Source organism: Nipponia nippon, unplaced genomic scaffold, assembly GCF_047370975.1.
Source record: "Nipponia nippon isolate SJK-2023a ecotype South Korea unplaced genomic scaffold, ASM4737097v1 scaffold_5, whole genome shotgun sequence".
NCBI lineage: Eukaryota > Metazoa > Chordata > Aves > Pelecaniformes > Threskiornithidae > Nipponia > Nipponia nippon.
Window position 1 is genome coordinate 27,262,054 of NW_028262369.1, and position 23,458 is coordinate 27,285,511.

Below are 23,458 nucleotides of genomic sequence, written 5' to 3' on the forward strand. Positions count from 1 at the left end.
TGCTTTACTATGGTCATTTACACGACTTAAGCTTAACATGTTCCCAGGGCAAAAATTAGGGCTATGCCTAACAAGTACATTAAGCCTTATTATGTCTATTAAACATAGGGAGCTACCCTTGTGGCGACTGCACATTACGTTGGAAAGCTGTTATGGGCAGCGTACTGATCTCCTAATCAAACCAGCGTGGGAGGTACTTTTTTTGTGACAGTTAGAAACCCTCCATTACAAAGTAACTAGCTAAAAGGGCAAAGAAATGGATTTTCCTAACACAGGACCAGAAAACATAAACAGGCACTGGACATAGGCAAAGAACTGGAAACATTTTTTTGCATTCTGGTTTTACTTTTCTTCTGTGACTTTGGTATCTTAAGATACTCAAATTTAATAAAAAGCCCAATATCTTGGGGAAAAATAACCTCGTCACTTGAGGAATCAAACATTTAGAAATTGCCCAAGAGACAAAAATAAAAGACTTTTTTATCTGCAACATTCGGAATAGAATGGAATATCTTTTATTACTTTATTTTAAGATATCTTTTATTACTTTAAAATTTAAAAATTACAGAAGTGCTGGTTCAAGTTTGTATGAAGTTGAAATAACTTAAATCATCTTTTTTTCATGTTCTGTAAGTCTTTTATTGGTGGTTTAAAATGAAGCATACGCTTCCAGAATGTCTATCTCAGGGCTGGGATCCTCAAAGGAAACCAGATGGCAAAAATCATAAATCTTTTTCCCTTCTGCTTTTTGACAGGCCCAATCAAGAAAGTTATGAGGCTGGAAAATCAAGTTCATGTTCTATTGTTATAAAAATATTTTCTTCATGCACCCAATGTGGTTTTAATTTTCTAGAAGTCCACAGTAGCAAATGCTAGTTTAGTGAGACAGTATACGCAAACAGCTATAGAAAGAATATATACCACATTGTCTAATTCTTTTGGAGGCACTTGTGTATTATTTCACGCAAGTAATGTGACTTAAGAGTAGCTTAGACTGGAAACACTTGGGGGTTTTTGATGCATAATATTGTATAGCCATAAAGAAGTTAAATTTCAAGCACTATCACGCACAAAGATGTCACTCCAAAACAGCAGACAAGGATCTGGTCTTAAAAAGTTGAAGTATAACCAGAGACAAAACTGACATGGTAGGTAACTATTTTAGGCTTCATCTGCAAATGGAAGATATAATCTGTCTACTGCCTTCACATAAACAGCATAGTTAAATGTTTTAGAAATTCTTTTGATCACTGATCTTAAAGAACCCTACAAGATAAAAAGAAATCATTATAATTAGTGTTCACGATTTGGAACCTGAATGCTTGAAAGACTGGAAAGCTCAAATAAGACTATGTTGGTTGTTCCTAAGACTTCCAGGGAAATAAAATGTGTGATTAGAACTCTCTGATTACCTGAAGGAAGTTCAACACTTCACAAATTAGTGCTCCAACCTGGAACACTACTGAAAAATTTTTAAACTTTGCTTCAAAATAAATACTCCAATATATTTTGATGTAGAATCTGCAAAACATTTAGGGATGCTTATTTCAATTCATTTCAGTGTTTACTTTTTCCTATGAAAATCGTTATTGAAATCAAAACTTCCCTACAAAAATTCGCTTTTTACGAACTTCACTTTTTTGTTGGAAAATTCTCCCATCAAATTAATTTTAAGATCTGTGAGAATCTTCTGAGGAAACAAAGGTGGGGGAAAATGATAAATCAAGAGAAATACAACACAAACAAATGTCAGATTTTATTGAGGTACTGCATTCACATATGTTTGTGAACCGAACAATCACATTTGGCTAAAGACAACCATATTCATGACGTGAAGACACCACATTAAGATGGCACACATGGAAAGCTTAAAATAAAGCTTGGTCAACATGGCGTGCCAAATTCTGCTCTGCTTGACAACTGTGTCATCTCACTGGAATTGCACAGGGTAAAGACAATAATTTGCATGAAAATGACTAGCAGCAGTAGCTGGTATGTGCAAATCAAAACATACTACTTCTCGGTACAGTAACCATACACAAATACATAATCCTGGCACAGCTTCAGACTGGCCTCTGGTTATTGACAGTGGTTGTAATAGCCAGGAAACACCTCTGGAAGAGTGGGTCAGGTTGTTGTGGCTCACAGTCACAGTTCATCCTTGTGGCTCAGGAAATCTCTTGAAGCCACTTGGCTTTGTCAACAGCTTGTTTCGGTGGGGGCCTTGTGAAAGGTGCAGCTCTGTATCTACAAAATACCAATCACAGTTAAGAATTAGACTGAACAGGGGAAGATTTTTTTTCCTCTGCTGCAGAGCAGAGTTGATAAAGAGATCCTACAAACAAATCCAGAACAAACCACACAGCTCAATCCATTTCACTGGGATTACTTCTTTCCAAGCATCTCATTATATTCCTAACCTTTATCATGTGAAGAATTACACCTCTGAAGGGCATCACTACAGCTATGAAACACTAAATGCCTCCTCTGGGGATGTATGTGGATGGGTAGATCTGCTGTTGCTCCTCTGCTGTGCAAGTGAGGATTTCACCTTGCATGTGATAAAGGCTCAAGGCACAATGGTGCTAAAACAAAACAAAAAAGGCTTCGCAGATAACGACAGAGTCAGAGTCACTCATCTTGCCTCTTGGCAAATGCACCGCTAATATCTACATTAAACCATGCATTTCATTTTTTTTATGATAGACATACTCACAATGTATGCCTTTAATCCTGAAGAATACCAAAATATATTCCAAACTACACTTGAAGAATTTCTGTGCAAAGAAATTACTCTACTGCTCATTAAAACAGGATTGCTTCTGAGGTGAAGCACAACAGCTGTTGGTACAGCTGGGTTTAGAAGCAGATGTTTGTCTGGATATGCAAAAAACAATGGACATGCACTGAAGCCTGGCCAGAAAATCTCAGCTAATTCAGCTCCTGACAGAAGTTCTGAAGTGTGAAATCTTGGATTTCAAGGCAGATGGCAACTAGCAGCAAAGAGCATCCTAACCAGCAAAGAACATCACTTCAATACTGGTTCATTGAGAGGAATGATGCTTATCTGAGTTATTAGTGATGCTTTTTGTAGATTCTAGATTTTCCTCTGCTTAAGGCTCTAAGGATGGTTATACGTTCCTGACGAACTTAAATCAAAACATATGAGACATACATATAAACTTATACGTGCACCCTCCCCCAGTATTGCTATCTGGTTAACAGCAGGCTCAATTTCAGTAAGCAGTGTGCCCTGGCAGCCAAGAGGGTAAACTGCATCCTGGAGGGCATTAAACACAGTATAACCAGCTGGTCAAAAGAAGTGATTATCCCACTGTATTTAGCCTTGGTGCAGTACTCGCTTTGAGTACTGTGTGCAGTCCTGGGCCCCACAATTTAAGAAGGATGTTAAGGTACTCAAATGTGTCCAGAGGAGGACAACAAAGCCGGTGAAATGGCTGGAAGGAATGTCCTATGAGGAACGGCTAAGGACTTTGGGCTTGTCTAGTTTGGAGAAAAGGAGGCTGAGGGGTGACCTCACTGATCTCTACAGCTTCCTAAGGAGGGGAAGTGGAGAGGAAGGTGCTGATCTCTTCTCCCTGGGATCCAGTGATAGGACGCATGGGAATGGTTCAAAGCTGCGCCAGGGAAGATTTAGACTGGATGTTAGAAAGCATTTCTTTACCGAGAGGGTGGTTGAACACTGGAACAGGCTTCCTAGAGAGGTGGTCGATGCCCCATGCTTGTCAATGTTTAAGAGACATTTGGACAATGCCCTTAATAATTTGCTTTAACTTTTGGTCAGCCCTGAAGTGGTCAGGCAGTTGGACTAGATGATTGTTGTAGGCCCCTGCCAGCTGAAATATTTTATTCTATCTCCACATACAGCATTTCTGATTAAATGCCAGATGAGAAGGGAGCTCAGATGGCACTGAGATAATTCTGAAAGGTAGTTTTATCTTCCAGAGTCTTGCAACCCTTCCCAGGTTGGTGTCATCCATAAATTTTATACATATGCTCTTCAGTCTTTCAGTCAAGCTCTTACTACTCAACTGCAATAGAGTACTGAGACATGCTTCCCTCCAAAAATGTGTCTGAGAATGAGATACTGAAAACTTCTCTTTGACTGCATTTTCATAGAGACCTGTAAGTCACAGCCACTTGTTCCTATTTATCTGACAGGCAAAATTACCTTGAGAAAGAGAGAAATTAGACTGGTTTGTCATGATTTGTCTTCATGAAATCTGTGTCAGATTTTTCTTGTGTGTAACTTGATTGCTTAATAATTTGATATATTATCACTCCAAGTTAGAAGCGAGGCCTCCAGCTGCCTAGTTCTTCTCCTTTCCCTTTTTAAAGCTAAGAGCTCTGTTTGTCCCTTTTGCTGGAAAAGAGCATGCAAACAAGCTTGAACTGTATGCTGAACTGCATCAGTTGCAAGGGTGTAGGGAGTCCTGTTCCTAATTAAAGCCCAGTGAATTTGGCAGAGGAAGTATGCATGCTAAATCAAATCTAATTGCTACATGTAGCTTTCTCACAGCAGTGGAAGGTTTGCAGCCACTGATGGACTCTCTGGCTTATCACTGCACTGTGAAGTGGCTCCCAATAACAGGTGAGAGCATGAAATCTGCAACAAGCAGACAACGTGAAAAGCAGAGGACAAAAAACAATTAGAGACCTGGAATTCCTACCAACACTTAACCAGATTATCTGTTGAAGTCCAGAAAAGATCCTTGCCTCCCTTTTCATTTTCACAGAAAGTTCCCACCTGCTCCATTCTAGAAGAAAAAAGGTGCACAGGCTAAGGGCATAGTTTTCCTGGGTTTAGCCCAAAAAGAGGTCTCAAGTATTTTGAGTCTTCATGATAACGCCAGTCTCATTTTGCCAGCAAAAAAGAATTGCATAATTAATCCACAGACAAAGCTTCTAAATTTTTTAGTCTTTATATAATGCATGCATTCAAATCCTATAAAAAAGTCCTTTGCAGCTGGCCTTTCAATTCTCTCCCTCTGTTTCTCTCCTCCTGTAAGCAATAGTGGGTTAGCAGGCTACACTTCAGGGCACTCCATAAACATTAGTCTCTATAACACAGTGGAAGGCAGGCAAACTGAAGCATGAGGAAATGAGAGGCTCACGGCCTTCAGAAAGCAATGCCACATTCACAGACCTGAACTGAGGTCTCATCTCAGTACTCAGCGCCTGCCTCAGATATTTTTGGATTTTCTCACTACAGACGGCTTTCTGACTGCAGGATCCTTTTTAGTCTTCCCATGGCATTTTTCTCTCACAAGCCACTTCATTTGCAACAGCAGAAAAAAAATGCATGGAGGTGGTTAAGAGTTTCAAAATGAATTTTGTTACACTTAAGTATTTTCATGAGGACAAGCAGCCCAAACCAACCTGTTATGCTGATAATAAAGAATGCTGAGAAAGATGCATTTGCACTTATGATGCACAGGATAGCTTTTTTTTAAGGGTACAAGAGAAAATACATGAAGTAGGCAATTCTAACACATTTACTTTCCTGCTGATCTAAGAACAACTGCTGAGCAAACAGGCCCACTTTTTTTTCTGTGACAGACATTGCTGATCTACGGCTATTCTCACATTCTGTGGTTGTTTAGCCATAAGCTTTCACCCTCTGCAGAAAGTAAAATGCATGTTTCATGCCATTTGAAGTCTTCTGCATTATTCATAAATTCCTCTTAAGTCTGAAGTACAATTCATCTGTACTGGCTTACACTTTATATACTATTTTGCATGGTGTGTGCCATAGGCAGTTTGATGTTTAAACGTGATTTCAGCATAAAAATCAAGTCAGCATATGAAACTTCATTTTTTACAAGATAGCCCTCTTCAGTTCTCCATCAGACTTGACTCAGCGCTTGTAGGCAGCATCCTCAAGAAGCAGAATATGACTAAACTACCCACCAGATACTTCACTGCTCTTACCCTTTGTCACACAGAAGCCCTTCTAGCGGGTCATAGCTAAAGAATTTCTTTCGAATGATAAGTTACGATGGCTGCCCCTTTAGTAAGCTCTGGTGCATCCTGGACAGCAGCAGGGAAAGGACAAAGACAGCATAAGAGGAATGTAATCTTCTCTGGCACACAACCATGAAGGAGTATTCACGTACAAGTAAACGAAGAAGAAATTTCTCCGTCGAAGGACTCTGTTCAAGTCTGTGCAGATACTTCCCTGTGTAAGGGCACCATCAGGGCAACGTATAAGTAAATCAAACAGACAGTTTGCTAGTGCTTTTCAGAAAGCTAAAAACCCACATAAAGAATCACGGCATTTTGAAAAATGCTTATCGTATCTGCACCACCACATATAAAACAGAGCAGAGGGTACACAAATACAATAGAGTAAGATGAAAAGAAATGTTCTCACTGTACCTCTTTTCATTACAGCATTCGTAGAAGCCATCCAGTGCCTCTGTTTTTTAACATATTGAACTCCCTCTAGTCTCGCTGTCTGTAAAACAAAAGCATTTTTAGTAAAACTAACAGCATTATTCTTCCTTTAGTTGCAAGTAGTAATACATAGATGTGCCCACTGCACTAGAAAAAAACACAGTTCCTGGAATCTTCCTCTACAATCTTTAGAGGATAGGAGAGACTAGAGCCATTCCACTTTCCATTCCTGAGCCTATGGGAGGCTGCAATTATTAACTTACTTGTGTTAAAAAGGAATAAACATCAAGATGAAGAACAGTTTAAAGTAGCAGCACTGTGGTATAAGTAGGACTTATAGCAGGAAATCAGAGAGTGTCCTAAAAGAAACGGCAGAAAAATTTCCCATATTCAGCAGAACAGATCAGAAATCTCATTCACCCCTCTCCAAACATGATCAGTCACTATTGCCTTCACTGCACCTTCTGTCCAGTGATCCCAAAGCACTGTGTGGGGGGAGGCTCACAATACTTCTTTGCCTGAAAGAAGTGTCACCCTTGTTTTTCAGAAACATTGAAGGGATGACAGCAACAAATAAAGCAATTTTTAGTTAGGCATTCTACCAGTTGCCCAGAAAATCCTAAGTTCTGGCATCTTCCATCTTTTGAGTGCTTGGTTTTGAAGCTTAGTAGTATTTGAATATTGTTTTTCAGAGCACAACTTCATAGGTTAAAATAAGTAATAGTTCATTAAAAGTCCACCAGGTAATTGATACAGACACCCGCTTGGAGCGGAAGAGCTGGAATCTTTAGATTCAGTGCAGACAACTTGAGTTTGCCCAACTGATCAGAATAACCAAAGCAAAAGCAGTCTGCAGTGGGTCACTGCCAGGAAGGGAGAAGAGAGAGACTCTGCCAGTAGTATCACTGATACCTGCTGACAGCAGAGAAAGCAAAGCTCTAGAAGGAAAGACTTCTCTGACCACATTTTGAACTTCATTTCTTTTCTTTCTTACCTTATATTCATTCTTTCATTCCCTTCCTGCTTTCCTCACTGTTTCCAGTCCTAATTTTCTGCCACTATGCTTCCCATGCTAGTCCCTGTCTCCATGAACAACCAGCTCAGTTCATACTTTGAGTCACTCCTATCTCTTTTCTCTGCCCTAAATCTCTAGTTGTTCCAACCCTGTGCATGCTTCCCATCTGCAAGGCTCCCTCTTCATATGTCTCCCCAAGCACCCTGCCTCTGCTCTCCAGCCCACCCACAGCCATTTTTCCACTCCCTAGCCCTCTCAGGAGTTTCTCCATCCCCTCCAGCATCATTGTCTCCCTGCTCTGCTGCTCTCAACCCCACTAGCCCCGTCCCCCTTCCACACACTCCCAGGCACACCCAGGTCCTTGTTCAGTTGCAGTTTCTCCTTTATCTCCTGGCTCCAACACCTCTCCCTGCTCTATCTTCTCATCTAAGTCTCCTTATGGAGCTCATCAGTCTTCCTCCCAGCCTGCATTTCCCCGTACTTCCCATTAGCCTCCAGTCCAACACTGTCTTTGACCTCATTTTCCACTTCCCCACTGCTTGGGCCAACATAAACAGAAAAGAAAAGATAAGCATAACTGGGCAGGGTACTTCTGTCCAAGGAAATGTGTGGGGAACGGATTAAAAAAGGTTCCTTATATCCAATAGGGATGAAGAGTTGAGAATTCTAATATTTTCATTAAAAAACCTGAAACAAAGCAAATTGGTCAAAGGAATTATTTGGGGTTTTTTAGGTGCTCTGAAAGTTGCATTTTGTTTTGTTTGAATTGAAAAAAACTGCAGTTTGGTTTCAAAATATCAAAATGGGATTTGATAGTTTGACATTTCAAAAAATCTGCTCAAAAATATTTAAGCCAAGATCTTAGTTGAAACCAAGTCTTTTCAGAGCTATTTCAGCTCTGATCCAAAAAAATCCCCCAAAAATAATTAAAAAAAAATTCCTAATCAGTTATAGAGGAAGGCATCCTGTTTTTGAAGCCTGTCTAGATTTTATATCTAAACAAGCTTACAGCATCTATGAGTATCTTTGCTGTAAAAAAACTGACTCTTAATGAGCTGCAAAAAACTCACTGCTACAAGAAAGTCTGGGAAATATAAAAGCTAAGGAGTCCAATTTAAACATTTCCAAATCTAATCTTTCCTAGTGATGTAACTTTGAGCTAATGCTACCCCTTTCACTAAATTTGAATTCCCAGCTCCAAAATAGGAAATTCCTTCACTTCGTAAAGAAACAAAAATTTTTTTTTAATTATAGTTGATCCTATTTGGCTGATTTTTCCCATAAACAAATATCTGAGGCAGGTGGCCAGCAAAGAGAAAAGTAGCCTAACTGGGGAAAATTTAAGCCCAGCTGCAGGAAGTGGAAATTACTGATAAACCTAGAAAGCAAAGCTACAATGCATACTCCAAAAACCAAGCACAGTGCCTCTGAATTCAAACAGTAGCTATCAGGTTTCGGAACCAATAGAGTGAGATAATTCTGCTCAGCTAAGGAGGAGGAAGTGTGAGAGTTTGGTGCTTTTTTCATCAAAATACCGGAATGTTTTGTATATCTGAATAGTGCTGCACGAGGAATCTTTAGTTAAGGAGAGAAACAGGGACAGGAAGGTTATCTGACTATTTTTCAAGCTGAGTTTTTCCTTATTATGAAATGAAACCATGAACTTCTGCATACTATGATGTCATTCCTTTGTAAGAACAAGGAATTGACCTCTTCTATTAAAGCACATTTTTTCCCAGCACTTACGAGTAATTCACAAGGCCATAGTTCTCTTTACACTCCATCCCTAAGGTCCCTGCTGTCTGACTCTGAATGCATTACAGAGGTCTTCCTGTGCTAAGTTTTAAAGGAAAATGTTAGTTACCATCATAAAATGTAATTTGCTATTCTCACTTTGCAGTGGTATAGGACACCTTGCCCCAAAGGTCTTCCCGGACTAACGCTGGCAGAAATACAGGGGCAACTCAGAAAATGTGTTTACAAACTGTTTGGGTCTACCTTTTTATCTCTGATGGCAAAACCCGTTCTAACAGGCCCGCACAGATGGCCACTCCTCTCCCATCAGTTGCCTGTCCATGGGAAGCATATGTGCACCTTACCTTCTCCCAGCACTGAGCAGCAGATATGCCTCTAGATTCCTCCTTTTCTGCCTGTTTACCACTCCTCTCCTGACAATTACGCAAACTTTACTCAGTCCTCCTCATCTTCCCTAGACGCTCCAGCATTGTTCACTCAGCCTTAACAAAACACTTCAATCTTGCAACTCCCTAGTTCCCTACGTTTTGCAGGGGATAAACCTTTTGCACAAAGAGAAGTTTTTTGGTTAGAGGGAGAACAAAGCATAAGACCAAATTCCCTTTCATCTTGGGAAAATCCATAACGTTTGCATTCTTGGGGCCTGGATTTCTTTGGGGTCTTTGTTTACCAAGAAGAAACACTTTTATACATGGTGCTTGAGGACATGGTTTAGTGGTGGACTTGGCAGTGATAGGTTAACGGTTGGACTCGATCTTAAGGGTCCTTTCCAACCTTAACGATTCTATGATTCTATAGTTCTCCATCCTTCAAATGGGAGAAGCAGAAACACCCACAATGAGTTCAATGAAAAACTCTTTCTCTCAGAAAGAGTTTACTGAGCAACATGTATGGTTAAAAAGCAAGTTCACTATGCTAAGAAAAAGTATGCTTCAACAATTTGAGTATTCACCTTGGTCTCAAAAAGCATGGCTCAGTTCTCTGTACCACAAATTCCTGTGTCAAGCTACTCTTAGAGCTGTGTTTTTAGAGGTATCATAAGCAAAAGGACAAAGATCTTCTGGTTAGTGATGTCCTTTCAAAATTCCACTGGACAGTAATGTCTAAACCGACACACAAAGCATTAAAAATATGACACTTCCTTGCAGTTCTGTCTCCTTGTAAGATGGGGCTAATAGGATCTCCGTACTTCAGAAAGGTAGCTGTGATGATAAATAGAGGAAAAACTGTGAAGCACTTTGACGCTTAAGCAAAGCAGACCATTAACCCATGAGCCGAATCCTAGGTGAACCTCACATTCTGAGGCAGAGTGCAAACAATAAGAAAGCAATGCATAAAGAGCTGAGATTTTGCCTGTAAAGGAAAGGATTTCATTGAAAGTGGTAAATAAAGTATGTTGCTGCTTTTTATTGAGAAATACTAGATCTAAGAAGAAACTAGACTGTAAACTCCTTGAGATATGGGATCTTCTTGTTTGCCTGTACACACTGTCTTGCATATAAGTGATCTACTTTGCACTCTACACTATGATACTACAAATAGAAATGACTATAACTTCATTAACATTTAAGTAGTTACCCCTGGTCTATACCAGTGACTGAGCTCATTTTTCCTGAAATTCCATTCTCAGATAATTTTTGCTAGGGTTAACACCACACTTAGCTAACTCAGGAACTCCATATGCAGTATCTGTGTTGATGCTATTGAAGACCATTTGTTCAAGGCTAAATAGAGGCAAATTCCAGTTGATCTGCCTTTTGCAGAGTCAGAAACTTTAACAAAGGCTGCACATCCAATTTATTGTTAGATTTATGATCGATCTTGAAATTATTTCTGTAAAAATTCAACAACTCCACTTCTATATTTAGGAGATCTTGGATGAGCCCACAGAACAATAACCAACTTTGACTATTACATGAGGGAGGAAAGGCATACAATAATCAATTGTATGTTTAATGAAATACAAAACTCCAACTGAGCTGATATATTATGGGTGAAATTGAATATAATAAAAAATATTGCTTTCATAAATGAGCACTCTCTAACGCTCCAGAGGTACAGATGTCGCACAACACCTAATGTGTGACACAGCCTTCATCTAAAGGCAAGATTATGCTACTTCAGAAAAAAGCAGGGGTGAACTGAGTTCACAGTCAAAACTCATGGTCCTCAGGCCTAAAATTTTCTGAAGCTTCTAAAAACTGCTTTAATTTTTTTAAATTCATTCTTATTGCCTATATATGATTATGCTCAAATCTCAGAAGAACTGGAAGAGGAGGAGAGAGGCTGCTTTTATTGTTCCCCAGGCCTGAAAGCAGCTAACCAGTCATCTCATAAGATACTCAGACCTTGCATGACTTCCACGCAAAAGAAATCCAAGTATGATGAAGACAAGCACCCAGGCTTGTCAATGAAATCCTTCAACATTTTCAAAGATCTCTCAACCTTGGCAAAGCAAGTGGCTTTCAACTTCTGGCAACCCGCGTCCTCAACAGCTAAAGCTATCAGAGTTTAGATGTGAAATAATTGTCATTCAGAGCAACCAAAGAAGCAGAATAATAAAAGTGAAAAACACAGGATGAGAGCAAAGTCAAAACAGCGTTTAAATACAAAGCAATGCAGTCTGAATAAAGCTCAAAACAACACAGGAGACGGTTAGGAAAAAGCAAAGATCTCGCAGCTTCCTGGAGTCATAACACCTGGAATCACAAGAGACAGGATGCCTATGTGAATGCAAGGTCATCGGTGGGGGAGCTTGGGATGCTGTTCACCTCATGATAGGAAGAGAGGAATGATCTCTAATGCCAAAGCAGGATGTGGTTTTGCAGCAGGGTTCAAGTCTGTAGAGAAGGATGGAATCACTTGGCAGCAGCGGTGCAATAGTACCTGCCTCCTTCCCAGCTCCCCATATGCTGAACACGTCTGGCACAAAAATACAAAGCATGAGAAAAACAGTACTGCTGTCCTGGCAATGAATTAAGAGCTGATGCCATAGCAGGAGAATCTGAGGGAAGAAGTTAAACAGCAACATGTTCAAAAGCATAATGCCAGTTTATAATTAGAACACAACCATCTTGCAAAAGATCACTAGGCATTTTTGCTCATCCCACCCAAGAGTTTATGTAGGCCATTCTAGGTAGCAGGTCTTATTTCCACTCTCTCTCTCCAGGACAGGTGTGAAGTTTTCAATTTGCAGATTAGTACCAGTTTGCTGAATGTGTGACTTTCACTTCAGCAGCTTGCTCAGCTTATGTAGCTCCAAAGGGAGGGTTTGCATTTCCTGATGGCCCTATAAACCATTTTTAGACCAAAGCCTGCATTCCCTGGAGAACAAAAAAAAATATGGGAAGTTTGATGTGAAGTAGACTGTGTTAACTAGACACTCAGGAGGGGGCTTACTGCTGTATAATAGGCTATAATTACAGTAACTCATTGGTCATTTATTGCCACGCAGGTATGGAAGCATTTTAAAAACTAGTGAAAAAAAAAATTCGAGGCGAGGGGGCTTTTTTTCCAAGAATTATTCCCCTTTTTCAACTTGTTCAACTTCCAAGGCCTAAATAAATACAACATTCCCTCTACTTCCTACAACTTTACTGGCTGAACTATTGAAGCCACATTTAAACATTTAGGAAGTCCGAGACAAAGGGAGAAACTTATCACACCCCATCCTGCCATCAAAACTTGCAGTCAGATTTCACAAATGTAGCGAGATGTAGCAGCAGCAACAGGTTTTCCCATGCCAGTGGGCTAGCACTGCCTACGTGCACTGTTCCTGCAGGCGTCCATCGACGCAGTTTGGGCACACAGGTATTGGGACTGAAGCAAAGAGTCTTAGATTTCAAAGACTGGATCCTATGTCAGGAAGAAGGAAGAAAAGAATGATCTCTCCCTGTCACAAGAAAATACACATAAAGTCTCTTTTGAGATTCTTATCCCTAGAATGAAATCACTATTGTATGTTCATGTACTCTTGACAGGAAATCCAGAGCAACAAACTCATTAAACCTCTTCCTGATAAAGGGACTTATTTGTTGCACCCTTACTCAGGATTGTGAAGTTTTACACTCTTCCTACTACTAAATAAATACCCTGAGCTTGTGCTAGATTTTTTCATTTGAGTTTGGTACAAATTTCATTCAGAAGGTAAAACAGCAGGATAGCTTGACTACATCTTGAGGTCCCCATCAGAAAGAAAATACGCACTGCTGGATTCCTCCACATCCATTTAAAGACAGAATAAGGCTTTGCCTCTGCAGGAGGAAATAACAGTAATTATCAGTAACAACTGGTCTTACCTGCCATCTGTAAGGTTAAACCAGTATCCAGTTTGCTGCGTGGCTTCGTGCTGATAAACAAATAACAGAGAACACACACAGTGATGATAAAAGCACAGAGGACCACTGCTGCTATCGACAGGCCCACGAGTGCTCCAACACTAGGAAGAGAGAAAACCAAAGAAATTAAGTGTACAAATAGCCTGGGATACCCATTAAAACAATGATCAGGATGATGTCTGGAGGTTACTTGCAGGGGAACGACTGTATTTTTACTGCACACAGAAGTTTAGAGCTCAATACCCAAGTCACATAAACTGGCATTATTTCATTGCCCTCAGAAGGGTCAGTGTCATTACACAGCAGCTGAACATCTGTTCCTTAGTGACATTTCATGTTACCTATGCATACTACTCCCGAGTCTGATTTAAACTGTGTTTATGAAAATCAGAAAGAACTTCATGCAGTAACTGGCATCAGTGAGATCAAAAACTTCTCCAACGTAGTGCATATTCCCAAATAAGCATAATATCACATAAATATCACATGCACACACAAAGACGGATTCCAGAGCTTCAGGCAGCCTATGCAAACTTCTTTTTCTCAAACAACATAACTATTAAAGCTACATTTTCAGTCTGAAATGCCATTTTTATGGCAAGAAGAGCCCATTAGAGCACTTTAAGCAAAGTACACGTTTGTCACAGACTTCTCACCAAGGATGACATGCCTGTAAAAAATGGGATAAAAAACGTGCAAGCCATGTTATGCAATTCTCTTAGCAGCTCTGTAGAGCAGGGTGGAGTCCTGTGATCACTGTTGTGCCTTTGTGTTAATGCAATAAATCTCGAATCAAGATTGGAGAAGGTCTTCTATGATCTTTGTCAGGGTAAAACGAAAACTAAAGGTGAATTAATTTACACACAATATCAAAGGCATCAAAGGAACATGAACAGAATATTCAGGAGGCCAAACATACAGCAGTATACGCAGATTTTATCAAGACACTACCTCTGCAGGATAGAAGTTACTTTATACTTCTTCCATAGACATTCAGTGAGACAGTATATGTATATACAGAAATCTCTTCAGTAGTTTCCTTATTTCCAACCTTTCTTTTCAAGTCTTTTCCTAATATAAAATTCTCGTGATGAAATAAAGGACCAATTTCAATATAGTCTAGCTATCGTTTACTATTCTCTCCTGGGCCATTTGATGCCTTCAGTGTTCCAGTCCTCTATTCTACAGCCCAAGCCAAAGACACTGACTTCTGGTGAAATTAAACAGTGGTCACAGATGGAGAGAGTCCAAGGACTGAGAATCCTTATATTACTACTCTGTTATATTTACAATTTTGACAGATGTGTAAAGGACAGAAGAGAGATGAATGTTTTAAATTCTACGAACTCCATCCTCTAGTGATAAAAATGCCTTTATATATCACCACTATCAGTGAGAAGTCACTGCTACTGTGGCCTTGCAGGGAGATGAGAAGAACTGTGCCTCGGGATGTTTTTATGAATTTTACATTCAAGCTACTGCAAAGCTTCTCTACAAGCTCCCATAACACCAGTAGACAGATATGTCCACAGAAGAAACTCTTAAGATCAGCAGGATGAGAACAGCAGATACCGGTATGACTTTAAGATGCAGTTCTCATTACTTATTGGTCAGATCTACTAACGAAATTTGTGCAATGTTTAGCTCCATGCACAACTACAGTAATTTGTTATCAGCAAAATGATTGGTTCTGGAAACAATAGCTTTACCCTTATGAAGATTTTTCACGGTATTTATCATCTGCACAAACTACAGTGTCCTTACACGTTTCTGTACATATGCACGTATTAAGCAAATTTTTCCTTATCGTTTTTTGGCTCAAACAAAACTTACAGGCAAGCAATATGGAACCTGAATATGCCCTTACAGTCTGAGATCTCACCTGGATTCTCATTTTTGCATTTTCCCTTGGAACAACTTAACCCAACTGGACAGAACAGAAGAAATAGGCTACACTACAGGAGGCTGAGGTGAGCAGCCATCGAACCACAAATGATCTCCACAGCTGAATCTATTTGAAGAAGTAATACAAACGCAAAGGCTCTTCAGAAACAGGTATTTGTGCTTTTTTGTCATGTCAGTACTAGCCCTATTTTAAGATTCCATTTAAATAACAGTCTGCAGTGCAGGACAAAGGAGGTTGCTCACCATTATCCAAACATTAAGCAGAGTCAGCTGTCCTAAATCTGAATAGATCAAGTACATATTAATGACTGCATGTTTTTCTATTCAGGCATCTATTACTTCTCGGTTGTAGCTCTCCTCTATGCAGTTGTAGAAGATGACGTTAACAACACAGTTGTGTATTGTACAGCACAATGCAACTTCAGTATCACTACATAACTTGTGTAAGAAAGATGCTTTTTGAGTTACAAATGGCAAAGGTAAGAAAAGCAGTTCCTGAGGAACTCTCCAGTATTTCCTACTACAGGTCCAAGACTTATCATAGGTTGTATGCCACTAAAAGTCTTTGTCATGCTCCAGCAGCAATGTGAAAAGATCTCACGCAAAACACGGAGATCAGCATCACAAAACCAAATAGACACCCTGGATTCCACTTCCTAAATCAATCAGAAATTAAGATTCAGTTTGTATGTACTCTTTTTAAACATGTTTCAATACCAGATTGTTCTCAATGTGCTGAAGTCATCAATTTGTTGGAGACATGTGAGAAACAAAACAGAAGATGCTATTCAGCCTCTGTATATAGTTAATAACACATGGCCCTGGGAGAAGGAACAAGATGGCAACATAAATCAGCCAGACTAGAAAATACCAAGATAAGTGCAAAGGGAGTAAAACCGTTGATAAGACCAAGGAGAATCATTTGAATTATGAGTAAACTATCCTAATTAACATAGTAAAAATCACACCTCCAGCAATAAAGCCCCTGGCCCAAGTGAAGACCCCTACCCACTGAGCATGCTCTGTAAATTTAAAACACACTGTACATTTAAGTAGGAGACGAGGCTTGCAAGAACCAACAGAAGCAAGAACGAATATGCGGAATTGTAAAACACTGATAACAGATACTTAGAATGTATAAAATGTCACCGTACGTTAACCAAGGTGTGCTAGCTTTGGGGAGTTACCACCTAGCACCCATCTCTGTGCAGACATGAAATAAACAAATATCTCCACTCCATGTGTTATTTGGCTTTTTGCACACCATGTAAAAGAACCCTGCTTTTTTGGGGACAATAAACCCTCTTAGAAAGTATGATTAATTTCTTTAAAGTTAGTTTTAGTTTAAAGTTTGGGCGTGGGGGGTTGTTTCTTAATTTATTGAATTAATTCAGAGGAATTTAGTATGCCTTCCACAGCTCTGAACACTGAAGTTTTTTAACCAGAACACAATCTTTTCTTTCTTTTTTTATAGTTGAAACTGTTATCAGAAACAAAATACCAAAATAACTATGATCATTGATCATTTTAATGATTACCCTCCTCTGAAAATAAAGACAGCCCTTCAGCATGTCCTATAGATTCTACAGCAATTACTGTGGTGCTGCATATCCATCTAGAAAAGCCCTTGCTAAAAACATTTTGCCATCTTCCCATCTTTACCTTCAACACTAGCTGTTTATATCCACTCAGCAGTCCACATGATAACAGTCTACAGGCCTCAGAGTGTGTCTTCAAGATCGGTCTTCTGACAGCAGAGACGTTAAACAAGCAAACTAAAAAGTCACTCTTACCCACAGCTGTGGCCTTTATTAGCAAGTGAAAACCTCTGCATTAACAACCCACCCACCCCCAAAACGATGATCTAGCATAAAAATGGCAATGAAGGCCTAGGGTTAACCCTGGCAGCTTTCATACAATTCTTTGAACACGAGCAATGCTAAGTTTGGTAGAAGATCCACAGCCCAAACAGAACTCTCCCAGGTTGTTTTCTACATACAATAAAGATACAGCTATACCACACATTTCACTGATGCTCCTACTGCTGTTACACTGAGTGCCACATACGCTCTTGCAGCACTGCCACACACCTCTGCATAGCCAAAGGCTTTACTGAGCAGAGAGGCTCCACTCTGTCGGCAGGCTGCCCAGGGCTCCCGGTACTGCTGGCTAGAGAGCTGCTTAGTGGGTCATCGGCATTTCTGTCAGTGGATGCTCAGCATCACACACCTACAGTTATTTTTAGTGCACAAAATTAGTCCATCCACACCAACAATAGCTGGGAAAAATTTAAATATTTGCTAAGCAGATGCAGTATGTCCACTCATAGATTAAAAGGAAGCCCATGAGTCATCTGGATCTGAGTGAATCAAATGTTCCTACTGCCATTGCTGCAGTGATGTGTTGTACGTAGTACTTGCAAAGCAAACAGATAAATATTCCCAGGAGACTGGAAGAATGGGCATACAGGAACAAAAGACTCACTATTTTGGAAAGCCAGAACAGATTCCTGGAGTTCAGCTAAGCAAAGCTTGGCTATAGCATTAGGTCACCATGGTTCTATGGGTATTAATTAATAAAGCATTTTGAATAAAATCTATACTTGGCCTGTCAGAGTTTTAATCAAATACATAATATTACATGAAACTTATAAAAGGTACAGATTTGGAATGGATACTGTAATTCTATTTGATACTGAAAGAAGCCATTAAATTTGCAAAATAAAACTTAATTGAACAGTGACAAAAATAATTCTAAAATATTTTAAAACAATGAGAAACAAAAAAGGTCCTGACTGAACCTAACTGTGTCACAGTTCAGTAGAAATACTACATGCTCAGCATTTCTCCCCTTCCACTCAGCTTTGGAGGTAAAGTAGATGTCATGATGACTGCGTGTACATGCACAGCACATGGCTCTGAAGCGTTAGCTGTTCAGTGTTTTGCTCACTGGTGTTTTATAGCATCTGCATTTTGCGATTTCAAAAGCTGCACAACATTCTGGTGATTTTTGTATAGCCCTGCTTTTTCCTAATGTTCCCTTCCCTGTTCCATGGACTCCTGACTGCTGTAAGACATACAAAAAACACATCCTTCACTCTTTGCTAAGGTCAGTTTTTCAGGAAATGTGGAAAGGGAACCCAGGCTGTTCTAACAAAAAAAAGGATATTATACTATTTGGTTTTAAGTACCAGCAAAAAAAGAAAGGATAAGTGAGAAATTAATAATATTAATTACAGATAATAAATTCAGGGGAAAATATGAAATGTGTCTAAATTGCTCAAAGGTCAATTATTTATGATTGTCCTGCAGCTCCTAGTACAGCAGGTGTTAGGATGCACTTGTGAAAGAATGCAGTTTTTGCAGGAGTGGGAGGGGAGAAGATGGTTCCGTTTTGCCCAGGGATAGTGCAGTATGTAGCTCTAAACATAGTACAGGAAACAGTGATTTGGCAAAAAAAGAATAGCATGGGCCTGCAAGTGCCTATTCCTTCAGGTTCCCTAGGCTGGTGGTTTCTCCATGAACTGCTTCCGTCAGAGCTGGCTGCCAAGTGGTCTGGCAATGCATTTCCCCCAGCAGGAAAAACACAACAGAAATACGCAATAGCTTCCTGAAATTCTACCTGGTGTGTCACCAAACAGGAGTAATCCCTGAGATACCACCAACCACTTGGTGGTGCATTCAGTCACTGCTTTCAAATTAATGGGGGGAGTCAAGCAAATGAAGATTTAGGATGAGAAACTTAAAGCTCTGGAGTACAGCAAAACCTGCAACAATTCCCCCATTGGAGCTTCCAACTCCTTTCCCTTCTTCAGTACGTTCAGTCTCCAGACCTACCTTGGCTGGTTTGGCTAACTCTTGAATAGTTTTAAGTCTTAAGGGTTTCAAGTCTCTAAAGCGTGTCCTCAAAAGCTGTAAGAAGCATTTGAAGGATTATTTTAACACATGGTTGTTACATACTGATATAAGTAACAGTCTGAGACAAAGACAAGCAAGGCAGTGATCATCAAAACATTCTGAGAGACCAGAAAATGTTATTTTTGTTTTCCTTAAACTCCTAATGGAACTATCATGTGCAAATGTATACAGTTTTCAAAGTCCTGTAATACCATAGGGTTTCCAGTGTGTTAGCAACTAAAAATTATGGTTTGATTTGTTACTGGAAAACACTTCTGAAAACAGACATTTGAATTCTAACCACTCAGTGACTTTGCTTAGAGAACTGTATTTATTCACCTCTTCTCTACGATGGACAGTTATGGCAGAAGTTAAGCACAGCCAAAACCCCACCAAGTGCAATTTCCTCATATCCTTTCAGCAGCTTAGGGCCATTGTAGAGGGTAAAACAAAAAGAGAACAAATCCTGAAGCTTCAAAGTTTTGGCCCAAATTTCTGACCTAGGTGGAGGCTAAGCAGTCACACTTCTCAGACCCTACAAAATGTTTGTAAAGGAAGATCCTTCAGAGAGGTGCTTCATTAAAGCCTCTCATGGGATCCAGTTCTTGGAGGTACTTTCTGAAAAGATCAAGCTTTAACAGTCTTTAGTACAACATCTCATCCAGATGCAAGAGCAAAAGTTTTTTATCTTAATCTTTCAGTAGTTCTGCCATCTTGAGAAGGCTTCCTGTGACCGAAACAGTCGAAGACTATGCAAAAAAATCATATAACATTAAAACAGTATGGGTATTTGATGAGAAAAGGGTAAAAAAGGACACTTGGGGATGTCTTCTCACATCAGAGAAGCTGATTAATTCTGTGTCAGTCACAGCTGCGGATGGCTGGGAGATTCCTATATTCAACCCACCATCTGTACCAGACAAACTAGATTTTAAATAATGATACACTAAATATTAGACAAGATAAATTAAATGAGAGTAAGCCCACAGTACTGGAGAGCATTCACTCAAGACCCCTGAAAGAATTCATACATAAAACTGCAAAACTGCTGGCCAAGGCGTGAAACCCATCATTACATAAGGCCACTCTGCCAGAGGACTGGTAGCCTGGGAGTGTAACTCCAACCTAAAACAGGGCTCTAGACGGGAACCCAGGAACTGCAGACTAGTAAATCTGACTTCCATACCTGGCACAACAGAAAGGTCTGTAAAAAAAGGAATAATATCACTAAGCCAAGAGATAAACACAATGTCAGGGTGCTGAGTGTGTCTGGGTTGCACAGGGTTGCATTTGACCCTGGATGTTATCCCTAGCTATGATGCCCAGGCCTGCCCCACTCACCTTACCTGGATACAAGGGACAGGTCCTTTGATGGTGAAGCCACTACCCCCATCCACCTCATTACCACGCTCTGCCCTCAGAAGGCTGCTGACACTTGCTGCTTTCTGACTCAAAATCCTTCATTAAAGAGTCAGCATTACTATAAGGAGGAAATACTGCCTTGTTAACCTGCTGGAGTCTATGAAGTGTCAATAAGCAGATGGGTAAAGGAATCCAGCGGACAGTTAAATTTTCAAAAAGCCTTTGACAAAGCCCCACGCTGAAGGTGGGACTAAAAAGACTGAACTGACACAGGATTAGGGAAAATGTTCTGATACAAATTCAAGGCTGCTTAAAAGAATAAGGAGCAAAGCACAGTGGTCCCTTTTCAGTATAAAGAAAAGTCACAGAGATCAGTGCCGAGACTGATTTTATTCAGTGTCTTCATCTATGAGCTGGAGAAGAATGCAATCTGAGTTTCTTATAATCCCAAGCCTCCACAAGTGATCAAATGCTATGAGGGCAAGGAATGCTAGAGAACTTGTGGAAAACTGAGTGAGCTAGCAAAAGTGATGTAGATGAGCTTCAGTGTACATAGTATATGTATAAATAAAGAAAACCAAGCCTACATGCCAATGAACTCGGAACTGGCAGTTCTGAGCTCAAGAAAAGTTTGAGAGTCATCAGGGACAGCTCACTGAAATCATAGAGTCAATGTGCACCAACAGCCAAAGACAACAACAAACCATTGGCCACCAACAGGAAGGATTTTGAGAGAAAGACTGACGGCAGCATTTTGCCACTCTGTAAAACCTTGCTATATTCACATCTTGAGTACGCAGCTCCAGATTATCCACCTCTAAGAGCAGCGCTATAGAGTGAAAAACGGTATGGATGAGAGGCAACAAAAATGATCAGTGGGATCACTGCCTCAACGATAATCCAAAAGAACTAAGACTGTTCAGTTTGGAGAGGTGAAAGCCAAGAACCGATGTACCAAACAATTCCAAAATTTTGAATATTGTGCATAAACTGAATGTGCAATTGTTGTTCACCAAATCTCACACTGCTAATACTAGAGGGCACTCCAGAAAACTGGTAGGAAACAGTATAAAACAGATAAAAGGATATATTTTCAAACAGCAGGTAGTGATTGCTGCCACCAGGGTTATCGAAGCAGACAGTAGAAGTCCAGAAAGGGATTAGACAAAATTAGGGATAACAGGTCCATAATAAGATAGTGAAAGCACCGTGCAGAGGTGTACTAACACCCTGACACAGCCAGCATGGATGCTGAAGAGCCTGAGGGGAATCAGGCAGAGAAAGCAGCCAGGCTGGCTGTGTGCAGCTCTCGCTGCCACTGCTGGAGATCCAGTCGGAGCTAGATGGACCCCCGCGCTGGCCCAGCAGAGCACAAGTCCCATTATCTGCCATCTTCCAAGTGGAAAGTTATGTAGTGCTTGATCTTGCTACACACACTGAAAAGTACCTGAAGTCATTGGGTACTTTATGCACGCAGCATCTTACACGCTCAGGCCCCGAGACAGCCGTTCCCCTCACACCGAAAGGACGGAGGGACACTCTGGGTGCTCTGCACGCAGGCACTAAGCATTTGCCAGCGCTTCCTTACAAATCTCACGAGTTATTTCTTTCAAAAACCACCCTGGCACAAGCAGAAGTCTCTCTAGGCTGCAGCAGCAGCTCTACCGCTACTCTCAGCGGGACAAAGCCTGAAAGCGCCCGGCTACAAGTACCTCAGAAGCACAAATCCGCAGGCAAGCTCGGGCGCTCACGGGTCTCCCGCCCCCGGGGGCCGCCGAGCCTCGCCCGCCCGGAGCCTCCCCACCGCCCGCCATGCGGTCCCGTAGCACCGCCGCGCCGGGGCAGGGCGGCTGCCGCCGCTCCCCTACCTGAGCCACCACATGTAGCTGTGCTCGTAGGGGAAGAAGCTGTGGGGGTCATCGCAGCAGTACTTGACGTCCTGGAAGCCGCAGCAGTACACGGCGCGGGCGTCGCCGCCCGTCCGCGGGCAGCTGAACCCGCTCACCAGCACCTTGTCGGCGTTGAGGTAGCTGCTGCACTCGGCGCTCATGGTGCGGCGGCGGCCGCCCGCCGGGCTGCCCGGCGCCTCGGCTCCGGCGGCACCCGGGCAGGAGGTGGGGCGGCGAGCGGGCGGAGCTCGGGCGGTAAGGGGGTCCGCAGGCGTCGGCGAAGAGTGGGGAAGGCGGCGGGCGACGCGGGCTGCCGGCGGGAACAGCCGCGTCCCCCCGTCCCAGGGGTCGCCGCAACGGCGGGGAGCGGCGGGAGCCGCCCGCGCCCTGAGATGAGGGAGAGAGCGGAGCGCCTCCCGCCCTTCGGAGGGGAGGGAGGGGGCCGTGCGGGGCTGACCGCCCCCGGGGTTGCTCACCTCAAGGGAGGCACCCCAGCGTCTCTCGCTAGGTGTTGGTTCTCCCTCAGCACTCGGTCTCACGTCGAGAAGAGACTTTGGGGGTCTGCCCTCACCCAGAATCCTCGGTGGGGTCTCAGGACAGCCAAAGCAAGGAGGTAATTGAGAGGGATCACACCTCAGTTGGGCTCAGGACCCCTTGGCTTTATGAGGGGTAAAAACTCCACATAATATTTAATGGTTCTGAGAGACCAGTCTCCTACTCTTTTCAGAGGGCATTTCCTTTTAGTATTTTAGACTACTTTTTTTTTTTTTTTTAAAGCAGGGCCCAGGCAGTCATTCTGTTACCTGTATGCAAGAGCCTCTGCTGAAGGAAAGGTGGGTAGATCTCAGCTCAAGATAACACACATGCATGTCGTGTGCACCT

General features: G+C 41.4%; 1 protein-coding gene across 1 annotated transcript; it reads right to left on the bottom strand.

The window, feature by feature from the left end:
• Positions 1-1,732: 1,732 nt before the first annotated feature.
• Positions 1,733-22,924, bottom strand: SHISAL2A (shisa like 2A). The gene is made up of 4 exons (XM_087733302.1): positions 22,556-22,924; positions 13,486-13,625; positions 6,400-6,478; positions 1,733-2,247 (listed from the first exon to the last, which is right to left on the bottom strand). Exons 1-3 carry the CDS (start codon positions 22,735-22,737, stop codon positions 6,447-6,449), a joined length of 354 nt encoding a protein of 117 aa, XP_087589428.1. The 5' UTR covers positions 22,738-22,924; the 3' UTR covers positions 1,733-2,247; positions 6,400-6,446.
• Positions 22,925-23,458: the final 534 nt, after the last annotated feature.